This window comes from Electrophorus electricus, chromosome 24, assembly GCF_013358815.1.
Source record: "Electrophorus electricus isolate fEleEle1 chromosome 24, fEleEle1.pri, whole genome shotgun sequence".
In the NCBI taxonomy this organism is placed as follows: domain Eukaryota; kingdom Metazoa; phylum Chordata; class Actinopteri; order Gymnotiformes; family Gymnotidae; genus Electrophorus; species Electrophorus electricus.
The window spans coordinates 4,547,324-4,566,257 of NC_049558.1; the positions used below are offsets into that span (position 1 = coordinate 4,547,324).

The following is an 18,934-nucleotide window of genomic DNA, read 5'->3' on the forward strand; positions in this document are numbered from 1 at the left end:
GTCATGCACAGCAACAATGACCAGGTGAAAGTGAACAAAAATGGCTGCATGTGGGATGGTGTAGTTCTGGAGCAAAATGAGTTTCCTGTGCGTTTCTCTCTTTAGACTTTGTTTAAACAGTTTTTGGTATATGTCAGTTGTGTTATTTGTTCTCTTTTCTTATGTTTCATCAAAATGTAGTAAAGCCAGAATAGCAGCATGAAAAGTAGCCATCTTGATTACACTAACCATAATTCAATTGTACTCAGAAAACAGTTCTCTTTATAGTTTATCTGCATTGTGAACATAAGAATTGGAGGTCAGTTGAAGCTGGTTCCGTTTCTGGTTGACTTTGACAGAACTGAGTTTGGTTCATAGTATATGTGAAAAGAGCCCAAGAATACAGGCTTTTGGAAGTGTGGGATTTAGTAGTAAAGCTTAAACTGATGCTATACAAATACCACAATAACACCTTGGTATTACAGTAGTTTAAAACTGGCACTGTCTACTGTGAATTCTCTGAACGTTTGGCCCATTTACACGAAACCCACCGGTTTGTAGTGTTTACACCTATCAGGTTAATCCACTTTACAAGTAAATAACACCTGAATCAAACACAGTTGTGGAACTTAAAACGGCAGAAATCCAAACTATAGTATCCTATGACACATTTTTCTAACTTGACACTTCAATTAATATTTAACATGATTTGATGCCATCAAGTCCATTTTAAAGAGAATGTATAATACAGCCCAAACGCATTTTCCAACACTCATATGGAACACACCATTTAATAAGGTGAAGATAAATCCTGTAAATTCAGTGACTGACCAGAAATAGAACTTAGTTTCCACTTGCCTACGACATCGAGGAACTCCGAGAAAGACTCAGCAGGCATGAGTTCATCCTGGAAAGCCCTCAGCACCCTTTCTGAAGCCTCGTAGATGGGCATGTCATTGTGCCGCACATATTCTGCCAGCGAGAAGGACCAGCCTCCCTCTGTGTTACTGGTGGGCACTTTCTGTAATAGCCATGGGAAAAAAAATTAGATTTTTTTTTTCCATAAGAGTTTATGAAAAATCTACAGAACTGTGCAAGGGATAAGCACTTAAGAAATTTGAGTATATTTAAGGTATACCCTGAACATGTCATAGATGAGGTCCACCAGGCCCCAGAAGAGAAGCGGGGAACGATAAACTGCATACTCTTTCACTGCCTTGTCTGTGAGTCTTAAACATCAAATACAAAATTGTTCTGATTAAATCAACACCTAGATATTTGGCTCATATGCTGGATTTATAAAAGAATAACAGATTCAAAAATGGTGTGTAATGTGTTTACAAAACAATTGAGACACGTTACAAGTGAATGGATATTATAAAAATATTTGTAAAATCTTCTCTGCCTTACAGTGCAAAGAATTACATAAACACCAATGCAATCTCACCACTTGACCTCATCACTGTCTAATTTAATCAAAATCAGCTTGCCTGTATTTCATTGTAACTCTAACATTTTGTGCTAACATAGGAGAGGATTTTAGACTTCAACAAATCTGAAATGTGATGCTAAATATGCTTAGATTTAATAAGGGTCTGCTGCAACAGCAAAAGAAAAGGAACATGCGGGCAAAGGCCGATTGTAAATTTAGTCATATACTCTTTCCCTTACTTGTTGGCGCCCCCTGGCGATGCTTTTCGTGCATGCGCAGTAACGAGCAGCCTGCGTAAGAACTCGATGCGCGTGGTCCTCCAGCGCTCGGGCGGGAGGATGTGCATGGCCAGTGTGGTGAAGTAATGCGGACCTTCCACCTCGTATGAGCACTCCACCCACTTGTCACACGGCTGCTCCAAGAAGCTCTGCAGGTTCTTCTCCTCACGTGACGTAGCCCTCGTGCTTAAAACCAATTTGGTGCAGGAATTAGCATCCAAGCACGTGACACACACAGAGCTTTAATCTTCAGTCTACATAATCACGGAGCCAAAACTGAACCTGGGCTGATCTAGGTTGTGTGTGTGTGCGCGTGCACGCAATACTCAGGCACGTACGTGTTGAGGACGTAGAGGACGGTATGGATGATGTAGGGGATGAGGTGTATGTTGCTCTCACGGCCCCCTCCACCAGTGTCCACGCTGAAGGACTGCTCCATGGCAAAGCGCAGGAAGAGCAGCTTGGTGTCGTGGATGTTGAGCTGGTAGGTGGGCTCCCGCTGGCCTGTGCACTCCTGCAGATACGTGTTGTGCCTGAGGAGAAGCACAAGGATTTGAGATCAGAGGCCCGTGCGACGGAAAACACCATTTCAGTCGCTCAGCAAGTCACACTGTCAACAGTTTTACACAAAACTAGCTGGACATGTCAGGGCAAAGAGGTGTTCACTCCCGACACGCTCAAAACGTGACCCACCTTGCCAGGCAGGTTGCAAAAGCTGATTCAGGTACGTGGGGGCCCCACACAGGTAGGAGCCCATTGCACTTGGTGTTGGCATTCTGTAGAGCGGCGCTTTCCCACTCCTCACGCCCTCGGGCAAGCCTGACGCAAAGACCAGAGAACAGGGTCAAAGCTTGCTCCTGGCATTACATTAAGACATTAAGGAGAGACACTTAAGAGTGGGCAATACCGGACAGCAGCAAGGTGACAGTCATAGTGGACTATGTTAAAGTGCGAGACAGTGCTGTAGCCCTGTTGCTTGCGGGGTTTGTTCTCAAACTCCTCCAGAGCCACACGCTTCGTAAACGTGTAAATACCCAGGACCTTGGTTGGCTACCAAAAGAAACATTTGTTATTCACAGATAAAAAAGACATCATGGTATTTTAATTTAGTAATAGGGCCATAAATGACTCATCACAAGTCAAATAGCACATGCACCTGAAATTTGTAGCCTTCTCGGCAGATGCAGCAGGTTAGTCCTGGTTCTTCTATAAGCTCCTCCATCTGCTTCAATAGAGATGTCTTCGTCACCACCTGACCCTTCTCATTGGTCTGAAAGAAAACATGTATAACATTACACTTTTAGATGTAGAATCCATTGACGAGAGTCCTCAAGAACAAAGCTTCTCATCCATCACAATAATTAGCAGTGTGTTTAATAATTGCATCCAGACTGGGTGAAGACCGTGTGGAGGGACACCCACAGTCATGCCAAGTGTGCCCAGGGCCTTCTGCCTCATCGCCATGGCCATTCGCTTCTTCTCTGCCCGCGTCTCCCGTCGAGCTGCGTCGATCTTCAGGTTCACCTCCGCATGCTCTCTCAAGGCCTCCAGAAGGTTCTCGGCCAGAGTTCCTATGCCCTCGTCACTGGACACTTGCTCCAGCTTGTGCAAATTGCTAATGGAGTCTGTTCCGATCAGCATCTGAAGAACACGAGAAGGAACAGACGGTAAGATCTCGTTGTCTTCCCGAGAACAGATGAGCAACAATATGATTATGAAGGCTATGACTGAGAATGGAAAAGTTTGGTACCTGTGTAGGGGGGTGCTGGGTGGCCAGACCACGCAGCAGTCTGAGGATGAATGGAAGAGCTGGTCGTGCAAGGAACTTCTTCCAAACGTCTGCATCCAGACTGCAACAACACAAGCAGGACCAGTAAGTGCACAGCGCAGGAACACAGCGCTACATGTAGTGGTAGTGAGGTAAAACAGGCCATACTTCTTGGCGCTGGGGATGTGCTTCTTCATGTAGTCCAGGGCACTCTGAGTGATGCCCTTCTGTAGGATTAGGTCCTTGAGCTGATGCCCATTACTGTTGTTCTTGATGCCTGCTGCGATTTTACAGAAGCAGTCCAAGAAGACCTTATCATCTGCGTTGTGCTCTTCGTCATACCTAAAAACAAACACCAACAAAGACTTTTTCCCATGACCAGATGTTTTTGCATCTTTTGCTGTTTCGGTAAAAGAGGATGGAGGATGTACTTGTCGAAGCTGCAGCAGGGTTTGAAGCGCTCCACCAGGATGTTCATCTTCTCCAGCTCTCCAAAGGACAGGTACGGGATGATGCGCAGCAGGCCCTGCAGGACGCTGGGGTTGGAGCGCACAAAGGTGGTGTTAATCTGGTCGAGCAGCATCACCAGCTGGTCCTTGTCTCCTGTCAACAGCAGGTTCCCCTGCAGGAGGGGCACAGGGGCAGCATCAGAGAGAGTATCCCACACAACACTCCCCCGTGGGAACAACCACGATTCTGTACGCATGTACTTTATGTTTATCTAATGAAAACAGATTGCCCTGTGTTTAATATAGTTCACCTTGTCCTCAGCAAGCGTTTCAGCATTGGCTTCATCCAGAATGATCTCCATAATGCTGAGGACCTGCTCGGCTATGGACGCCCCTCCGCTGTCTTTACTTTCCTGTTCAGCTACCAGCGCCTGAAAAAGCACAAGCACTCAGTTTAACAGTGCTGCCTTACACCCAGGCACAGACATCAGTGGCAGGCTCAAGGGTTTTGGTTTTTTTTTGTGTGCCCAAGCAAACTAAATGTGTGCTACCCACCAGGTTCAAAGTGCCCAGCATAACATTAAGTGTATTCATCTCCGGCTTGACCAGCTGCTGTCTGTTGATCTTCACTTTCACACAGTAACTAAACAGCTTCAGCAGCACCTAAAAAGCAAAAGCAAATTGAATGATGCTCTTGCTTCTAAAATACAAAAACCAAAAGGTGTACAGCTTGTGTCCAAATAAAAATGCACCAGTTCACCTTAACAGCCATTGTCTGGCAAGTACAAGGATGAGCTACTTAGAATGTCAAGAACAGACAGACTTTCACTTACAGTGAGTAGGTGTCTGCCCTGTTTGAAGTCCCTAATTCCAGAGAGTCTGTTGAGCATACACTCCAGCCCACCACATTGAGCCATCACTCCAGCCATTTTATAAACCTCCTCGTCGTCCTCCTCCTCGTCTGTGCAATAAGATAAAAGTGGTTGGATGCAGCTTAAATATGTGAACATAAGACCTCTGGGTAGCCACCATTTATAGCCTTCTTTTCTGTAAGGATCAGTTACTGATGATACCTGTGGTGGAGTCCAGAGACTCAATGAACTCCTCTGTGGCATCACCCAGAAGCCCTCTCATGCGATAAATGATTCTCATTGGCTCACCCTTGTAAACAGATATATAACCTCAGTCTCATATTGCTTGCAAAGCCAAAGCAAAAACAAAAGCTGACAAATGCTCAAATTAAAATGACCAAAAGGAGAATAATTAAGAATGTGTCAATGTTGTTTTTTCCAATAACCTCACCTCATTGGTAGGGCACCAGACTTTCTTGTAAACCTCAGCCACAGGCAGGTCCAAACTAATGATCTTGTTATTCACAAGAAGCTAGACACACAAAATCATACAGCCAGATCAGAGAAAACAGATCATAAGTCTAAGTACAGACACACCAGAAACAGACACCTTGTGCACGCTGCTTTGGTAGACATTCCCTGTGTGTGCAAGCTACCTCCATGCCACTGTCGTCCTCCAGCAGTGCCACCAGGTCACAGTCCTGACAGATCTTGTTCTTGATGTCCCTCATGAGCGGGCCGATGCCGGGCTCGTTGCTGCTGTAGGGGTTTCCTGGCATGCGGCCCTGCAAAAAGTCTTCCTGCTGGGGGTCTTTCTCCAGAGTCACGAAGAACTCCGTCACCTCATTCTCCTCCTGAGAGAGAAAAATGGGAAGAGAACAGAAAGATATGGAGGAATGCCAGACACAGAAAGGGAGCTGGCATCAGCAGAGTAGGGTAAAAGGGACCAATCGCAAATCCGGGTGCCATTCTTGTTAAAAGGCAGAAAGAAGTGCCACTCACAGGATAGATGATGCTGCAAAGCCTCTCAAAGATGAAGACGGGCGTACGGTAGTCATCTAGGTTGTAGCGTTTGGCCGTCTCGATGCACACCGCCATGAAGGCTTTCGTCTCCGACTCCGTCCCTGTACGGATAACGCAGGAGCCGTCAGCATCATTGTTCAGCAGAGCGGCGTGGCCTTGGTAGGCTGAGGGGCACATACCTGTGGTCATGTCCTCCAGCATCTCCAGCAGCATGTCCTGGGTCTCGTCGATCAGCTTGGTCCTCTGTACCACCAGCTTGCGGAGGCACAGGTATCCGTTCAGCACGGTGCCCACCAGGCGGCTCTTGAAGTGCCGTTTAATGGAGTCCACCTCCACGAAGGAGGACAGCAAGCCTACAGCAAGCCAAAATGACAAGAGTACCATTAGACCATTTCATACACTCGGCAGCAAGTAAGAATATTCCTAGCTATTTCAGTTTCATTTACACACTACGTTCTCTGTAAAATAAGACATGTTTTCTTGCCGGTGAGACTCTTAAGGGCATATCCTTGCTGCAGGTCTGTACTCAGTGTTGCTTCCTCCAGAGCCAGCAAATGGGCAATTTCCTAGAAGTAAAAAATAAGAAAGCAAATGACAAACCACAAACATGAAGTAACAAGAAAATCTAATTCCAAAACATCTAAACTCTAGCCATCGTTACCTTGGTGATGAGGTTGCCAACATAGGGCAGGACACCACGGGCAGCCAAGTAGACCTTCCAGTGGGCAGGTTTAATTAGCTTCTGGTACAGAGCCAGGTACTCAGCAGCACACTCACCAGCAATGCTCAACTCATCCAGGTAACTAGAGGTCAAACTAGTGTCAGTGAGCCCGCACGCGCGCGCGCACACACACACACACACACACACACACACACACACACACACACACACACACACACACACACACACACACACACACACACAGTCTCTACCAACAGGCCTACAGTTAAATGATTCCTCAGTGTCAGAGAGCATGTTTCTAAATTCTTTAACCATACCCTCTGACTGAGTAAGCGATGCGTACCTCGTGAGAAGGTCCAAGACCTGCTGCTTGCGGCTCGGGATAGTCGTTAGGGCCTCTACGATGGTGCAGGCGGCCTGTCTCGCCGCCTGAGTGGCTGGAGTGAAGAGCACCTGAAAGAGAGGTCACCGCGTTGGTGCATGTCCCTAAACCACCCATGAACGAATGAGGGACCGGATGCTCCAGGAGGCTGGCCAGAAGGGTTCGAAGAGCCTTTACCTGTCTTAGCCAGTTGTTGTGGCCCAGTTTGAGAAGACGAGGGAACAGCCCCTCGGATCTGGATCTGATGAACTGCTTCCACTTCCAAACGTACTTCTCCATGAGGTACTGCCTCCTGATCTCAGGCTTACTCAAAGGTTTAGAAACGGTCTCTTGACCTTTGAAAAAAGTGCACAGAAGCCATTTACTGCCCCCGTTCCCCAAACAGGGTATAACTCTGCACTTTTGTCAAATAAGCTTTCTCTGGTGCTAAAGATCATTTTAGGCAAAGCTAGAACACCTACATCTAGCAGGAAGGCACTTTTTCCAGGCCTCATATGATGCCTTGGGATCCTTTTTGAGCCAGAGCTGGGCCTGGGCGTGTATCTCATGGTTATATGGCTTGACTGTGGTCAGGGATTCTACAGCGGCATCCTAAGGCAAATGACCACATTGATGACAACACACACACACACACACACACACACCCATCCCTACACACCAGAGGGAATTACGGGAACAAAAGTTTTCCAAGTATTTCAAAATACCTTGTTTTTCTTGCTGGTGGGCGCAGGAGGTTTGATGAGTTTTTGTAAGATTCTCAGGCACATCAGAGTAATGTTCTCCACCACAACTGGAGTCTTTATATTGACTGCCATTAGGAAGAGACTCAGCGCTGAGAACAGCATAAGAGAGTTCATAAGAGACCCTTAGTGCTCAAATCAATGGAACAACATCAATGAGAGACTAAATAAGAGGTCTGTGCTGAAATATGTTCTAGTACTAAGAGATGAAGCTTACCACAGCGTAGTCTTAGCTCCCAGCATCCTCCCTCCTTTGCTATGGAGTCAGTGAGGAGCAGCATTTCATACTGGAGACTACTGACCTACAGCGCAACAATACACAACCATCACATACACAAAAATACACTAAATTAAATGGGCAAAAGGGGGAGTGTCACTGAAGGAGGACTAATGGAATCCACAAAAGGAGTAAAGGGTCATACCAGGTCAGGGTTGGCCCAGTGACCCTTCAGGGCGGCTGACACTTTTGCAATGATAAGGTCATTCATTTGTTGCGTGGCCTCAGGATGATCCCTGTTGAAGAAAAGAAGAAAAAAAAAACCAAAACAATTTGCTTAAACAAACCATAAACAAACAAATGATTTAAAAATCAAATCAAACCATAAACTCTTTCTGCTCTCAAAAGGCAGACAGGAGAAAGACATGTGCACGCATGTGGCCATACCTGGTGAGCAGACAGATGAGCTGGCGGACCTCCTCCCTCATGACACTGGTGCCGCGGCGAAGGTTGTACTCAAACAGCTCTCGGATGAGGCCCTGCAGCACCAGAATCTGCCTGATGGCGGTGTTGGTGGCCAGCGCGCGCAGCAGCGTGATACAGTGGCCCGTGACGGCAGAGGCACAGCCATAGCACTTGGTGGAGGACGTGTGTCCACAGCCCAGCACGGACAGGGCCCGGTACTGGCTGGCTGTGAAGGTGGGCTGCGTGCTGGTGCGGGATGACTTCGTGGCTGCCTCTCGCTGCTGCAGGTCGTACTCCAGCAGCTCTTTACGAGATGCAAGCACTTTCTGCAGGGGGAGGGCATGACACTTAAACTCTGGCTGCGATATGTATGCAAGTGGTCTTTGGCAGGTTTAAGCTTTTTGAGTCGTTAATCCTTAAAGCAAATGTAAGAAAACACACTTGATTATCAGTTTTGTCAGTGTGAGAAGGACGTGACGGACGTTCTCCTACCTGTATGATCTTGGAAAGCTCATCAAACGAGGTTTTGCAGTCTCCACTGTACTCCTGAGCCAGCTGCTGAATGTAGCGGTTCACAGTGGCAGTGGAGGTGCCCAGACCTGCTCCTGCACCAGTGTCATCCTAATAAAGAAGCATCGTCACAGCACTGCTAATGCATCACATATTCACCACCACCCATGACTTCAGAAAACACTGTTCATCCGCAGTGTTAAGCATTTGGCTTCATGCTAAGAGAATCAAGCAGCCTGAACCTTGCGGCGCCGGCTGCGCGACCGACCTGTGGTTTCTCTGGGGCTGCCTCGTTCACCTTGGACAGCAGACTCTCCAGTTGAGGCCGATGGCCCATGAGCTGGTGGTACACACGGTCGGCCTTGTCCAGCAGTGTGTTAATGTTGGTCACAGCCTACAGAGAACAAGCAAAGGAAAAGGATTACTACTTTAGGCAGAACAAAAACAAGTAAAATGAGACCCAAGCAAAAGGTAGTGCTCTTTGCCTTTTTCCTGTCTTCCTCATTCTCTATGGGGTCCACAGCACAGCAGGGCTTTGCATAGAGCATGAAGTCAAAGCGAGCGTATTTACAGAAACCACAGGCATTGCACAGAAAGGGGTCCTTCTCGTCGTAATTAATGGACCTGGAAAGCAAACACCTGATGTTATGCCCAGAGCTTTCATTAACATAAAAGACAACACACAGCATTTCCCAGGGATTTCCTGGGTACCGTGTTGGTCTATACCTGCATTTGTGACATTGGTAAACGTTCTCTCCACAGTTGCCGCACACCCCTGGGTTGGCGGGCACAGAAGCACTGCATCGAGGGCACTGCAGGGTCTCCGTGGACGCCTGGTAGTTCTCATAGAAGTCTGAGAATTCAATCATCAGGTTGGATGCCACAATGGGGAGAGGGAGGTCAATCTTCACCTCCGTCTGTCCAGGGGTGAGCTGCACTCTCTTGGCCTTGTGCCAGCGAGCAGGTCTAGAGAGGCAACAAAGAAATGTTCAATGAACTTTACCCCTATGATGACCCTACTACTAAATTGGTAAATTGGTTTGACCTTGCATAAAGTGTATGCTTCTGAACTGGATGAACATGAACATACTTATTTTTAAGCTCCACAATAGCCTGGACAGTCCTGTTGTTGTAGTAGAGATTGATGGTGCGCACCATCTTGGTTCTCTTGAGATCTCCGATCTTCACCGTGACCTTGCTGATGGTATGACTGCCAATCAGCTTCACCACCTGCTGTGTGGTGGTGTAGCGGGTGTCCACTTTGATAGAGGACAGCTTGATGTTCTGAACAAACAGTGCACAATCGATAGTGAACAAATATCCTCAGACAGGCATGACAGACATCATTAAAGAGCTGCACTTAGGTAGGCTGCGCTGCCCCACTCACAGAGAAGGGCACTTCAGGATTGTTGCACACTAAGCAAGGATCACTCTCAAGGTAAAATCCATCAAATTCCACCAGTCCAGAGAGGGTACTTGATGGAGAGAGGAAATTTTTTTTAATTACTTCCAACTTGCCACAAAAGTCAAAGGCCATCATGACGTTTACAGTCAAACAAGGGATGAAAAGATCAGACTACTTACTTGTAGATGTTGGAATTGGGATGATTGGTGAGTATGTGGTTTTGCGCCCTTAAAATCTCAACAGCTTTCTGAGAGTATTCCTTCAGCTGCAAGTATGATGTGCAATAAAGTCAATAGTACACTAATAGCACAGGAAAAACAGAATAAGTGCCATCTACACTCTTGGCAATTATGTAATGTGAAAAAACAGTAGTATTATTATTTGCTCAGTGAGGTGTTAAGACTGTGTGGAGGTGAACAATACAACAAACCTTCTTTTCTGTCTGAGGGGTTTTGAGGGAGAAGTAGCCGAGCAGGTCCACAAACTGAGCGGCCTTACGGCCATAAGCAGGCAGCTCAGGCCAGATAGCCCACGTGAGGTCCAGCAGCAACTCCTGCTGAGACTTACTGGAGTTCCTGGAAATAAACCATGTTGAGTCATTGACATCAAAAGCTGCAGCTTTTGAAACACAGCAACAGGCAAAGCAGTGGCGAGTGTGGGTGCGTTAAAGTGAGCGAGACCTGCTGTGTACCTGTAGATGTGCAGGGCCAGGCAGTGGGCCTGCCAGCGCACTGAGGAAGAGTTGGACTCCAGCAAGAAGCAGCGCAGGAACTGAATCAGAGTCTCTTTGTCTGCAAACTTGTTGAGCTGACTGACCAGAGCGGTGCACAGCTGATCCTCCTGACTGCCCACGCCCTCACCTGTACACGAACGGGAAGAGCAAATGGGGATGGGTGAAGAACAGCTGCTGAAGAAACACGCAGATAGCAAGAGAGCAATTCCGTGCAACATCGCATATGTGCTGCAGGTCCTTTGGGGAATGGGGCATCACCCTCTTTATCTTTCTCCTTTTCCTCCTTCTTGCTCTTCTTGCTGGAGGACTTGCTCTGGGACGACTGGGAGGCTCCAGCCGCCGTGGCAGAGCCACCGGACGAGGAGGCGGCCAGGACTTTGCTGCCACACAGGGCGCAGGAGAGCAGCTGCAGCAGCACTGGGGACACGCCCTCGTCCACCAGGAAACTCACCTGCAGCAGAAAGTACAGCACCGCTGTCCACACAGACAGAGAGGCAGACATCAGCATTGCAGCAGTCATTGGGCAGAGCACTTGTTTCAACACATCTGTGGGGTGTTTTTTAAGCTTACTGACATTAACAATTGGCATACAAAATGTACACGCTGGCATACAACCGTACTTTTTTTAATCCTGCCTTATTTAGTTAAATGTTCACTGCATTTTAAAGTATAATAATAAAATATTCGAAAAAACATAAGAAAGAAAGCTTACAATCATCCTTCATACAGAACTTTTGCCAGTTGATGGTTCTCTGGGTGGCTATTTCAGCACATGCTTTCAGGTGTTCCATCTGTAGTGAAGAAAAGAGCGAGCACTATCACAGCAGGGACTACACACACATACACACACACCAGATACTTCCAGGGCCTCGCCCGCTCACCAGACTGATCAGCGTGTCGTATTGCAGGGCAGAGCCGGAGGTGGCCGTGACGATGCCGCCCCTCAGGAAGATGCCCTGCTCTTCCAGAAGCTTCTTGATGCTGCGAACGTGACTGTCAAGTGTGTGGAGGTCCCGCAGCTGTCGATACTTCTCCTTCGAGCCGCAGATGAAGAGGAGCAGCTTCCTCACCTGCCTCCTCACGAACGGAGTCTGCTGGATCATCAGGTACTGCAGGCAGATGGGACAGGAGGTAAGTCGCCATGAAGTACAGGGAGCACGCGGGAAACTCGACAAGGCAATGCTGCGTTAAGCCAGGGGGCTTGACGGCATTACCTCCGAAAGGAAGAAGAACCACGAGTGGTCAAAGATGGGAGGAGGGATGCGGGGGTTTGCGTCGGCAATCTTCTTGATCTGGTAGGGCAAGCGCAGCACCATCTCGGTGAGGAGCTGGGAGTAGGCTTCAAACACGTCTGCGGCATGACCCTGAGAAAGCAGCCCCACACACACAGGCATCTGTAAACACGATCAAATGAGTGCATGTGCTAACTACACTGCCGACCAGGCTGAAGGAGCGGGAAACATTGTGTGTTACCTTAACATACTGGCGGAGAAAGAAGGGGCTCATGTCGGGGGGAGAGGAGGTGGTGTGTGGTTTGAGGAGTTGGCTGGCAGCCGCCGGCTCCTCCTCTCCCTGCTGGGTCTTCCAGAACTCCAGCAGAGACTTCAGCACGTGCAGGCAGTAGTCGATCGCTCCCAGACTGAGCAGCGCAGTAGCCGTGGCATTGGAGATGAGAGAGGAAGACTGCAGAGGAAACACCAGTCACATGAGTACACATTCAGATGTAGAAAATATAACACTAAAAATCACTTCTGGTGCTACATTGTTCCAACGTTCAAGGGGTGCCTCTGAAATGAACAATGTTCTAATGGTAGTCTACCTCAGAAGACGACTTGGAGCCAGACTTGGTGCGAGACATGAACACACTAAGGAGCCTCATGATGACCAGATGCACCTCATTCATCGAGCTACGCTCATTCTTCTTTGAGACATCCTGGTTAGAAACATGGAAGTGTTTTACATCACCTAAAACCAGGCACACTTGAAAAACACGTTCTACCGTCAAACGCCGATGCTATCTGAAATTCATCACGCTTCACCGCCCAAGGTCGATCCAACCCCAAGGCCACAGAAGCAGAGCTCTGACCTTCTTGTGCATGCCGAGCTCGCCGATGAGCTGAGCCAGCAGGTCGTCCAGCGCTCCTTTGTCCTTCTCGTCCTCTCCATCTAGGTCGGCGGTCAACATGAGGATGACCTGCATGTAGGGGATGGCGCGCACGCCGCCCACGCTGTGCAGCTGGGGCAGGTGCTGCAGGAGACGCTCCAGCAGCATCAGACGCACCATGTGCAGCCTAGACGCAGGCAGACGGAGGGGAAAGGTTCCTAACTGGAAACCGACACTACAACCTGAAAACATATTGTACTTGATTGCACGGCAGGACATCCCTGTGGCTCGGTGCTGTGTGAAGGGCAGACCTGTTGCTGGTGTGCAGGTCACCCTCATTCTCGCCCTCCCCCTCCGAGGCATCGCCTTCCTGCTGGGCTGTGGTGGTGCTGATGGCTCCCGTGCTGGAGCTGACGCTACCAGGGCCGGCATGGTGACCTTCGACAGTGGCGTCGCCATATGCACTGCTGCGTCCGGACACTGCAAGGCACAAAGACCGCTCACCGTCAGCCGCAGAGTCGCACGGCAACACGACTGCTACGTTATCATCACAGCTATGTCTGCAGCCTCTCAAACTCCACGTTAGATTATTACCACTAAAAGGCATTTAACTCCAGGCTCTTATTCCATCAAAGATGTAATTCTACCCATCCAAGATGGTTCCACTCACACAGCTCCTCCCTCCCTCCCTCCTCGGCCCTCACCATTATGTTCTCCAGCCACTGAGTCGATGGCGCTGCCTCCGCTCTCGGAGCCCACGCTGCCCCCGTGCTCAGCAGGAGAGGTGCGCAGCGTGGAGCCGTCTGTGGCCGCTGTGCTCCCCTCGTCATCCGAGGCTGGGGCTGAAAGTATAACCAGAGCTGTTACAGGAAAAAAACAGCAAGCTTTGCAAGGGGGCTGTGAAAGGATACACAACACATACAGACACACAAACACGCAAACATGATATGATGAGGAGTAAGGGCCATGACTATATACAGGAGTTTTACAGGATACCACTGTAGCCAAGCATTAAGAAGAAAAACTTTGTGATTAATAATTATAAAAATAATACTTAACTACATATGTTGAGTTAGAAAAGGTTGCTAGACTTGGTACATTCTTTGTGAGAAACGCATAAGAAATGTTTAATTTGAGAAGCAAATGACTTTACTGTGAATTTAGAGTGGCAGTAGTATAGAATGAGAAGCATGGTTCTGATAGGGTGTAGGTACAGTTACCTGACGCAGTCGTGTCAGATAAGGTGCCTGCATCCAGAGAGGAGGAGCTGGGCGCCTGGCCAGACAGCCCCAGGCTCTGCAGGCCCAGAGCACTGCTGCTGCTACCTGCACCCACGCACACACACGCGCGCAATTACAAGCCTGACGGCACAGAGGCCCACATACGTAAATTATTCCACTGCTTAAGAAAGAGTAAGACTGAAGACAGAAAAGAAAGACGTGCCTCTGCAAGAATTGTTCTGGGAGTCTGGGCAGCACTACAAAAACTCCACTATATATGCTTATAAAATAAATGCTTTCATATTACACATCACTGGCTTTCTTTTTCGCCTAATGTGTAAAAATGGTACATTTCAAAAACCCTCCTTCATTCAAGCTTGTGTCCAACCCTGCTTGTGAGTCAAAAGCTGAAGCTGACATTAACCTTGCTGATCCTGTTGAAGACTAAGAGCTATGGCCAACTCCACCATGGTCTCATCGTCAGCATCAGGGGGAATCTCCAGCATGGGGGGGAAGCCCTCCGCCCCAGCCAGCAGCGCTTCCAGAGGAGATGGATTCCCGTTGTTCACGTTCTCTGCTGTTTCAAGAACCATGGACTCAGACTGCATCACACACACACACACACACACACACACACACACACACACACACACACACAGAGAGAGAGAGAACTGTATACCAGCCGTCTTCTTAAGACACAGTTGACTAAACTGATGACCACAAGTGAAAGATCTGATGAGGACACGCGTGCCCGTCCTTGGCCAAAACTCACCACCATCTCAAAGTCGCCGTGGTCGACCTCATTTTGCTCCTGGCTCTCCTGCCTGCCGCTCTCCCCTCCTGTCATGCCAGAGGGCTGCATCTTGTCATCAGCATCGTCGTCATCATCGTCATCTTTATCACCTGAGATGAAGCGGGCAAGGGGCTTGCGTTAAAACGCTGCCGTAGAAAAAGGCATCGATGCACGTCCAAAGAATGTTTGTGAGCTCCAGTACTCCAGATCCAGCTCTTACCCATGGGAGTGTTGGAACGTGGTGGAGAGGGCAGGGTCACATGCCTGCGTTTGTTCCTGGGTCTCAGGACTCTAACCAGGGCCTGTTTGCAGGCAAAGCTCACAGAAGTATCCTGGAACAATTGTGCATAAAAACATTAGCTATAGAATCTACGAATTCTAATGAGTAAGACGATGATTGAATGTAATAAAATGTAAAAACGGACTACGTGACAATATTTAAAGAGCAAAGAGACCAAATCTTACAGGGCAGAGCAGCATCTGCATGTAGATTTGAGAGGCCACGTTGATGTAGTCCAGCTCACATGTACAGTAGCCATGAATGATGTCCACCAGTGCATTCACCGTGGCTTCAATATGGGTTAGACCTTAGAAAAATTGAAAGCGTATTAGTAATAATAATTCAGAACCATCTTTTAAAATATAAATGAAATAACTCACTTACCAGGCAAACAAGCAGGCGCAAGGAAGGCATTCTTGGGCTTCAGAGCATGAAGCTTCCAGAAGTTACTGACCAGCTGCATGATGAAGTTACAGCCCTCTGCATTGTCCTTACTATCCTCACTCAGATCTGACAGCAGAAGAATCCATGACGGCAAAGAAAGGGTGCAAGGTCATCATAAAGAACAGCCACGTGGCTTCATGGCACGAGCAACGCGAGTGAACGGATTTGACAGTCCCTGCAACAGGGTGACAGTGCTGTGTACCGATTTCTGCATGAGGCATCTTGGACTCGGTGAAGTGCACCAGGTTGTTGGGCCTCATGATGGCGATGGAGCGTGCTGTAATCACCAGCCGCTGGAATACGTCAGGGTCCAAGTCCTTCCCGTCTTTACTGCAGCTGCCCAGGCATTGCACGGCGTTGCTCAGCAGCGACTGATCCTGCACAAAAACGGCTCCGTGAAACAGATAGATACGCAACCGCGAGACAGAACGCAGGGAGAGCGATTGCCTCCGCTCAGGAAGGGGTCCATTGAACCAGGCGACTCTAGTACCTTGTGGTTGTGGTAGGCTGTGCGGCTGGTGTGCAGGCTGGCCAGGAGACCCTTTGTCTGCTGCTGCACTCCAGAAGGTGTTGGCATGGACAGAAGAAGAGTGGCCAGCTCCAGAGCTGGGCCTTTGGTTTTCTCCTTATTATGTAAAGGAGAAAAACATTTATATTAGATTATGAATTTTAGTGGAATTCTCAGCACTTGTTCCTAAAATAGAATCGAGTGAATAAATTTTTTTTTTACTTGCCTTTTCACTGGAAGAACCAATTGCATAGCAACTCTCGAGAGCTTCCAGTGAGCTCACCACCAACCTAGGAAGAGCACAGGAGACATTAATGTACTTTAAAGTAAACGATGTCCACTGAAGTAAGCAATGCACAAATGTTTTAAAACCACACAATTCAGAACACTGCTAACATTTACTAGCTATCATTACAACAAACTTATACTGGCTTAGAAGCAAAAGTGATGGCTAGTATAAGAATCCTCATTACACTCAGATTGAAACTGTGGCAGTTTTTCTATGCCACAGCAAGCTGAGTGTGGATGCTTTCCGTTTGCCTTGTGCGCGCTCACATTCACACAGCCATTCGTACACAAACACCATGCAAACAAGCAGAGAAAGGGGCAGTTACTAACCGGTCCAAGGTTGATAAGGACTCAATTTCGCAACTTTATTTTATTGTTTTTGGGAGCAAAGAAAAAGAAAAATGTGTGAGGATCACAGAAAGAAACAAGTAAACTAATGATTTGTATGTAACAGAAAGACACGTAAGCATGCAAGCAAAGGTCATTATGAAGACAGCCGTGGACTGGACACACCACACACACACACACACCCTCCTCCATTCCACACCTCTGCCCTCCTTTGTCTGTTGAGTACCGTTAAAACCGTTGAGCATCAATACATTATAAAAAAAATCAAGGTGAAATTATGTTAAGAGGTGAATATTTACAGTGAGGACAGAGAAATGGAAACCAAAAAAAAAGAAAAAAAAAGAAACTGGACTTTTGTAGATGTACCACTTGTACTGAAGTGCTAGTTTTTGATGTGAACTGACAGAGGGTGGAAGCAGCACCGCCCATGCCAGGCTTACCTCTCCAATACTGTGCCGTTGGTGGAGGTGGGGGTGGTGACGTCGCTGTCGGTGGTGCCATTGCCCTGGTTCAGGTTGGGGCTGCACACGTTGTTAACGGAGGCAGATGGGAAGTCCTCTGGAGGTTCGTCGGGCCAGCCAAACTGCTCTTTGGTTTTGCCATAGATCTTAACGGAGTCCAGCATGGTGACTCCTGCAGGGTCTACTGATGCGCCGACTGTAAAAGCAGCAGACATCGAAGGGAAGTAATAAAAAGCAAAACAAACAAAGCCGTTCGAATCATAATACTATAAGACACAGGAGAGTAACAGGAGTGGAGTTATTGTAAGAGATTCTGCATTCTTACTGAAGATGGAGAGCTTCTTGTCGGCCTGCAGGGCCTCCTCACGCGTGAAGGGAAGATCAAACCAGCGGGAGCGCGTCAAGTTCATCTGCATCGTTCGGCCGAAGATCTCGATATAGGACGGGGCTCTTTCGATGGCCTGAGTGCCAACCTGCACCCTCATGCCAGTCATCACCATGGAGCTGTTATTGTTTACCACCTCCACCGTGAAGCCACCAGGCTGACAAAGATCAACTGGTTATAAATTCCATACTGTATGTACTATATTAATACGGATGATTCTTTAAATATAAAAAAAATAATTAAAAACTCAGCTAGAATGAATACTAAACCAGTGCAGTACTATATACCATATGAGTGTTTTACCTTGGTGTTGGCTACGTACATCCCTGACGAGTTGAGGCGGTGCTTGATCTGCTGCCCATTGTAGACCTGCAATAAGTCATTGCCTCCAAACTCCACTTCTGTCAGCTGCTGGTTGTGCTCGAAGAAATCCACAGGGAAGGTCACCTGGCTGGACGTGCGTGTAGCTGTGGCGGGGTGGAGGGAGGTTAAGATTTAAAACAGATTTGCAAAAGCAAATCAAAAAATGGCCTAAACCCTTCCGCCCCCAGGGCCGTCTCGGGCTGCAGCATGTCGCAAGCGCTTACTGGCAGCGGCAGCCTTGCGCTTGCGCACGGGCTTCATGATGCTGATGACACTGCTGGGTTGCAGCGAGGGCTGGAGCCAGTAGGACGTGTTCTCCACGTTGGCCATGTAGATGCGCAGGCTGCCGTCCTCGCACAGCAGGATCATGGTGGTGCGCTGCTGCTCGTTGCTGGCCGTGTGACGGATGGCCACCATGTCCTGGATCTGGGCAGTGACAGGGAGGCGAGGTTCGAAATACGCACACACGTGCACGCAAAAGGAAAAACACCCCTCTCAACTCATGAACATTGGAGTTATGGACACAATATACCAAAGGCAGCTCGGCTCCGTCAGAGAACTGACCTTGGCTTTGGCAGGTAAGGTTTTGATCTCCTGGATGAGGAAAGTGTCTGGCTTCACCATAATGACTAGAGGGATCCCTGTGGTTTGTTGCACACAGCAGACCAGCCCTGGGTGATTCATTACTTCTGACCACTGGCACAAAGCTGGAGAGGTCTTACTGCCCCCATTTGACCTGGGGGGGGTTAAAAGCACATTATGAGCAGATTAAACTTGCAGGTATTTCCCTGCAGCTAAAATGTCATCATCTCAGAAGCAGAGAGGA

General features: G+C 48.2%; 1 protein-coding gene across 15 annotated transcripts in view; it reads right to left on the reverse strand.

Annotated features, from left to right (window-relative positions):
• Nucleotides 1-18,934, reverse strand: part of ubr4 (ubiquitin protein ligase E3 component n-recognin 4) — a 36,037-nt gene that overhangs the window by 1,192 nt on the left and 15,911 nt on the right. For 8 of the 15 annotated variants that reach the window (XM_035522583.1, XM_035522580.1, XM_035522573.1 and 5 more), the window contains 61 exons: nt 18,673-18,844; nt 18,333-18,534; nt 18,049-18,212; nt 17,686-17,902; nt 17,340-17,556; nt 16,882-16,914; nt 16,490-16,553; nt 16,246-16,380; nt 15,958-16,132; nt 15,696-15,821; nt 15,497-15,618; nt 15,252-15,363; nt 15,011-15,141; nt 14,663-14,840; nt 14,239-14,343; nt 13,723-13,860; nt 13,330-13,498; nt 13,001-13,205; nt 12,734-12,847; nt 12,388-12,597; nt 12,129-12,278; nt 11,796-12,023; nt 11,627-11,705; nt 11,173-11,388; nt 10,873-11,041; nt 10,612-10,756; nt 10,361-10,446; nt 10,164-10,251; nt 9,867-10,060; nt 9,503-9,742; nt 9,262-9,400; nt 9,045-9,170; nt 8,759-8,887; nt 8,249-8,592; nt 8,007-8,097; nt 7,802-7,886; nt 7,549-7,676; nt 7,306-7,435; nt 7,022-7,179; nt 6,806-6,915; nt 6,442-6,595; nt 6,265-6,346; nt 5,960-6,133; nt 5,760-5,881; nt 5,414-5,611; nt 5,209-5,289; nt 4,980-5,067; nt 4,740-4,867; nt 4,462-4,569; nt 4,218-4,337; nt 3,889-4,079; nt 3,626-3,799; nt 3,440-3,539; nt 3,112-3,330; nt 2,846-2,959; nt 2,597-2,739; nt 2,383-2,508; nt 2,028-2,222; nt 1,651-1,875; nt 1,118-1,208; nt 838-1,000 (listed from right to left, as the gene is read on the reverse strand). In XM_035522583.1, the coding sequence (XP_035378476.1) occupies nt 838-1,000; nt 1,118-1,208; nt 1,651-1,875; nt 2,028-2,222; nt 2,383-2,508; nt 2,597-2,739; nt 2,846-2,959; nt 3,112-3,330; nt 3,440-3,539; nt 3,626-3,799; nt 3,889-4,079; nt 4,218-4,337; nt 4,462-4,569; nt 4,740-4,867; nt 4,980-5,067; nt 5,209-5,289; nt 5,414-5,611; nt 5,760-5,881; nt 5,960-6,133; nt 6,265-6,346; nt 6,442-6,595; nt 6,806-6,915; nt 7,022-7,179; nt 7,306-7,435; nt 7,549-7,676; nt 7,802-7,886; nt 8,007-8,097; nt 8,249-8,592; nt 8,759-8,887; nt 9,045-9,170; nt 9,262-9,400; nt 9,503-9,742; nt 9,867-10,060; nt 10,164-10,251; nt 10,361-10,446; nt 10,612-10,756; nt 10,873-11,041; nt 11,173-11,388; nt 11,627-11,705; nt 11,796-12,023; nt 12,129-12,278; nt 12,388-12,597; nt 12,734-12,847; nt 13,001-13,205; nt 13,330-13,498; nt 13,723-13,860; nt 14,239-14,343; nt 14,663-14,840; nt 15,011-15,141; nt 15,252-15,363; nt 15,497-15,618; nt 15,696-15,821; nt 15,958-16,132; nt 16,246-16,380; nt 16,490-16,553; nt 16,882-16,914; nt 17,340-17,556; nt 17,686-17,902; nt 18,049-18,212; nt 18,333-18,534; nt 18,673-18,844 (9,020 nt within the window). The remainder of the gene's footprint in view (nt 1-837; nt 1,001-1,117; nt 1,209-1,650; nt 1,876-2,027; nt 2,223-2,382; nt 2,509-2,596; nt 2,740-2,845; nt 2,960-3,111; nt 3,331-3,439; nt 3,540-3,625; nt 3,800-3,888; nt 4,080-4,217; nt 4,338-4,461; nt 4,570-4,739; nt 4,868-4,979; nt 5,068-5,208; nt 5,290-5,413; nt 5,612-5,759; nt 5,882-5,959; nt 6,134-6,264; nt 6,347-6,441; nt 6,596-6,805; nt 6,916-7,021; nt 7,180-7,305; nt 7,436-7,548; nt 7,677-7,801; nt 7,887-8,006; nt 8,098-8,248; nt 8,593-8,758; nt 8,888-9,044; nt 9,171-9,261; nt 9,401-9,502; nt 9,743-9,866; nt 10,061-10,163; nt 10,252-10,360; nt 10,447-10,611; nt 10,757-10,872; nt 11,042-11,172; nt 11,389-11,626; nt 11,706-11,795; nt 12,024-12,128; nt 12,279-12,387; nt 12,598-12,733; nt 12,848-13,000; nt 13,206-13,329; nt 13,499-13,722; nt 13,861-14,238; nt 14,344-14,662; nt 14,841-15,010; nt 15,142-15,251; nt 15,364-15,496; nt 15,619-15,695; nt 15,822-15,957; nt 16,133-16,245; nt 16,381-16,489; nt 16,554-16,881; nt 16,915-17,339; nt 17,557-17,685; nt 17,903-18,048; nt 18,213-18,332; nt 18,535-18,672; nt 18,845-18,934) is intronic. The other 7 variants (XM_035522585.1, XM_035522578.1, XM_035522584.1 and 4 more) reach the window with 5 other exon arrangements.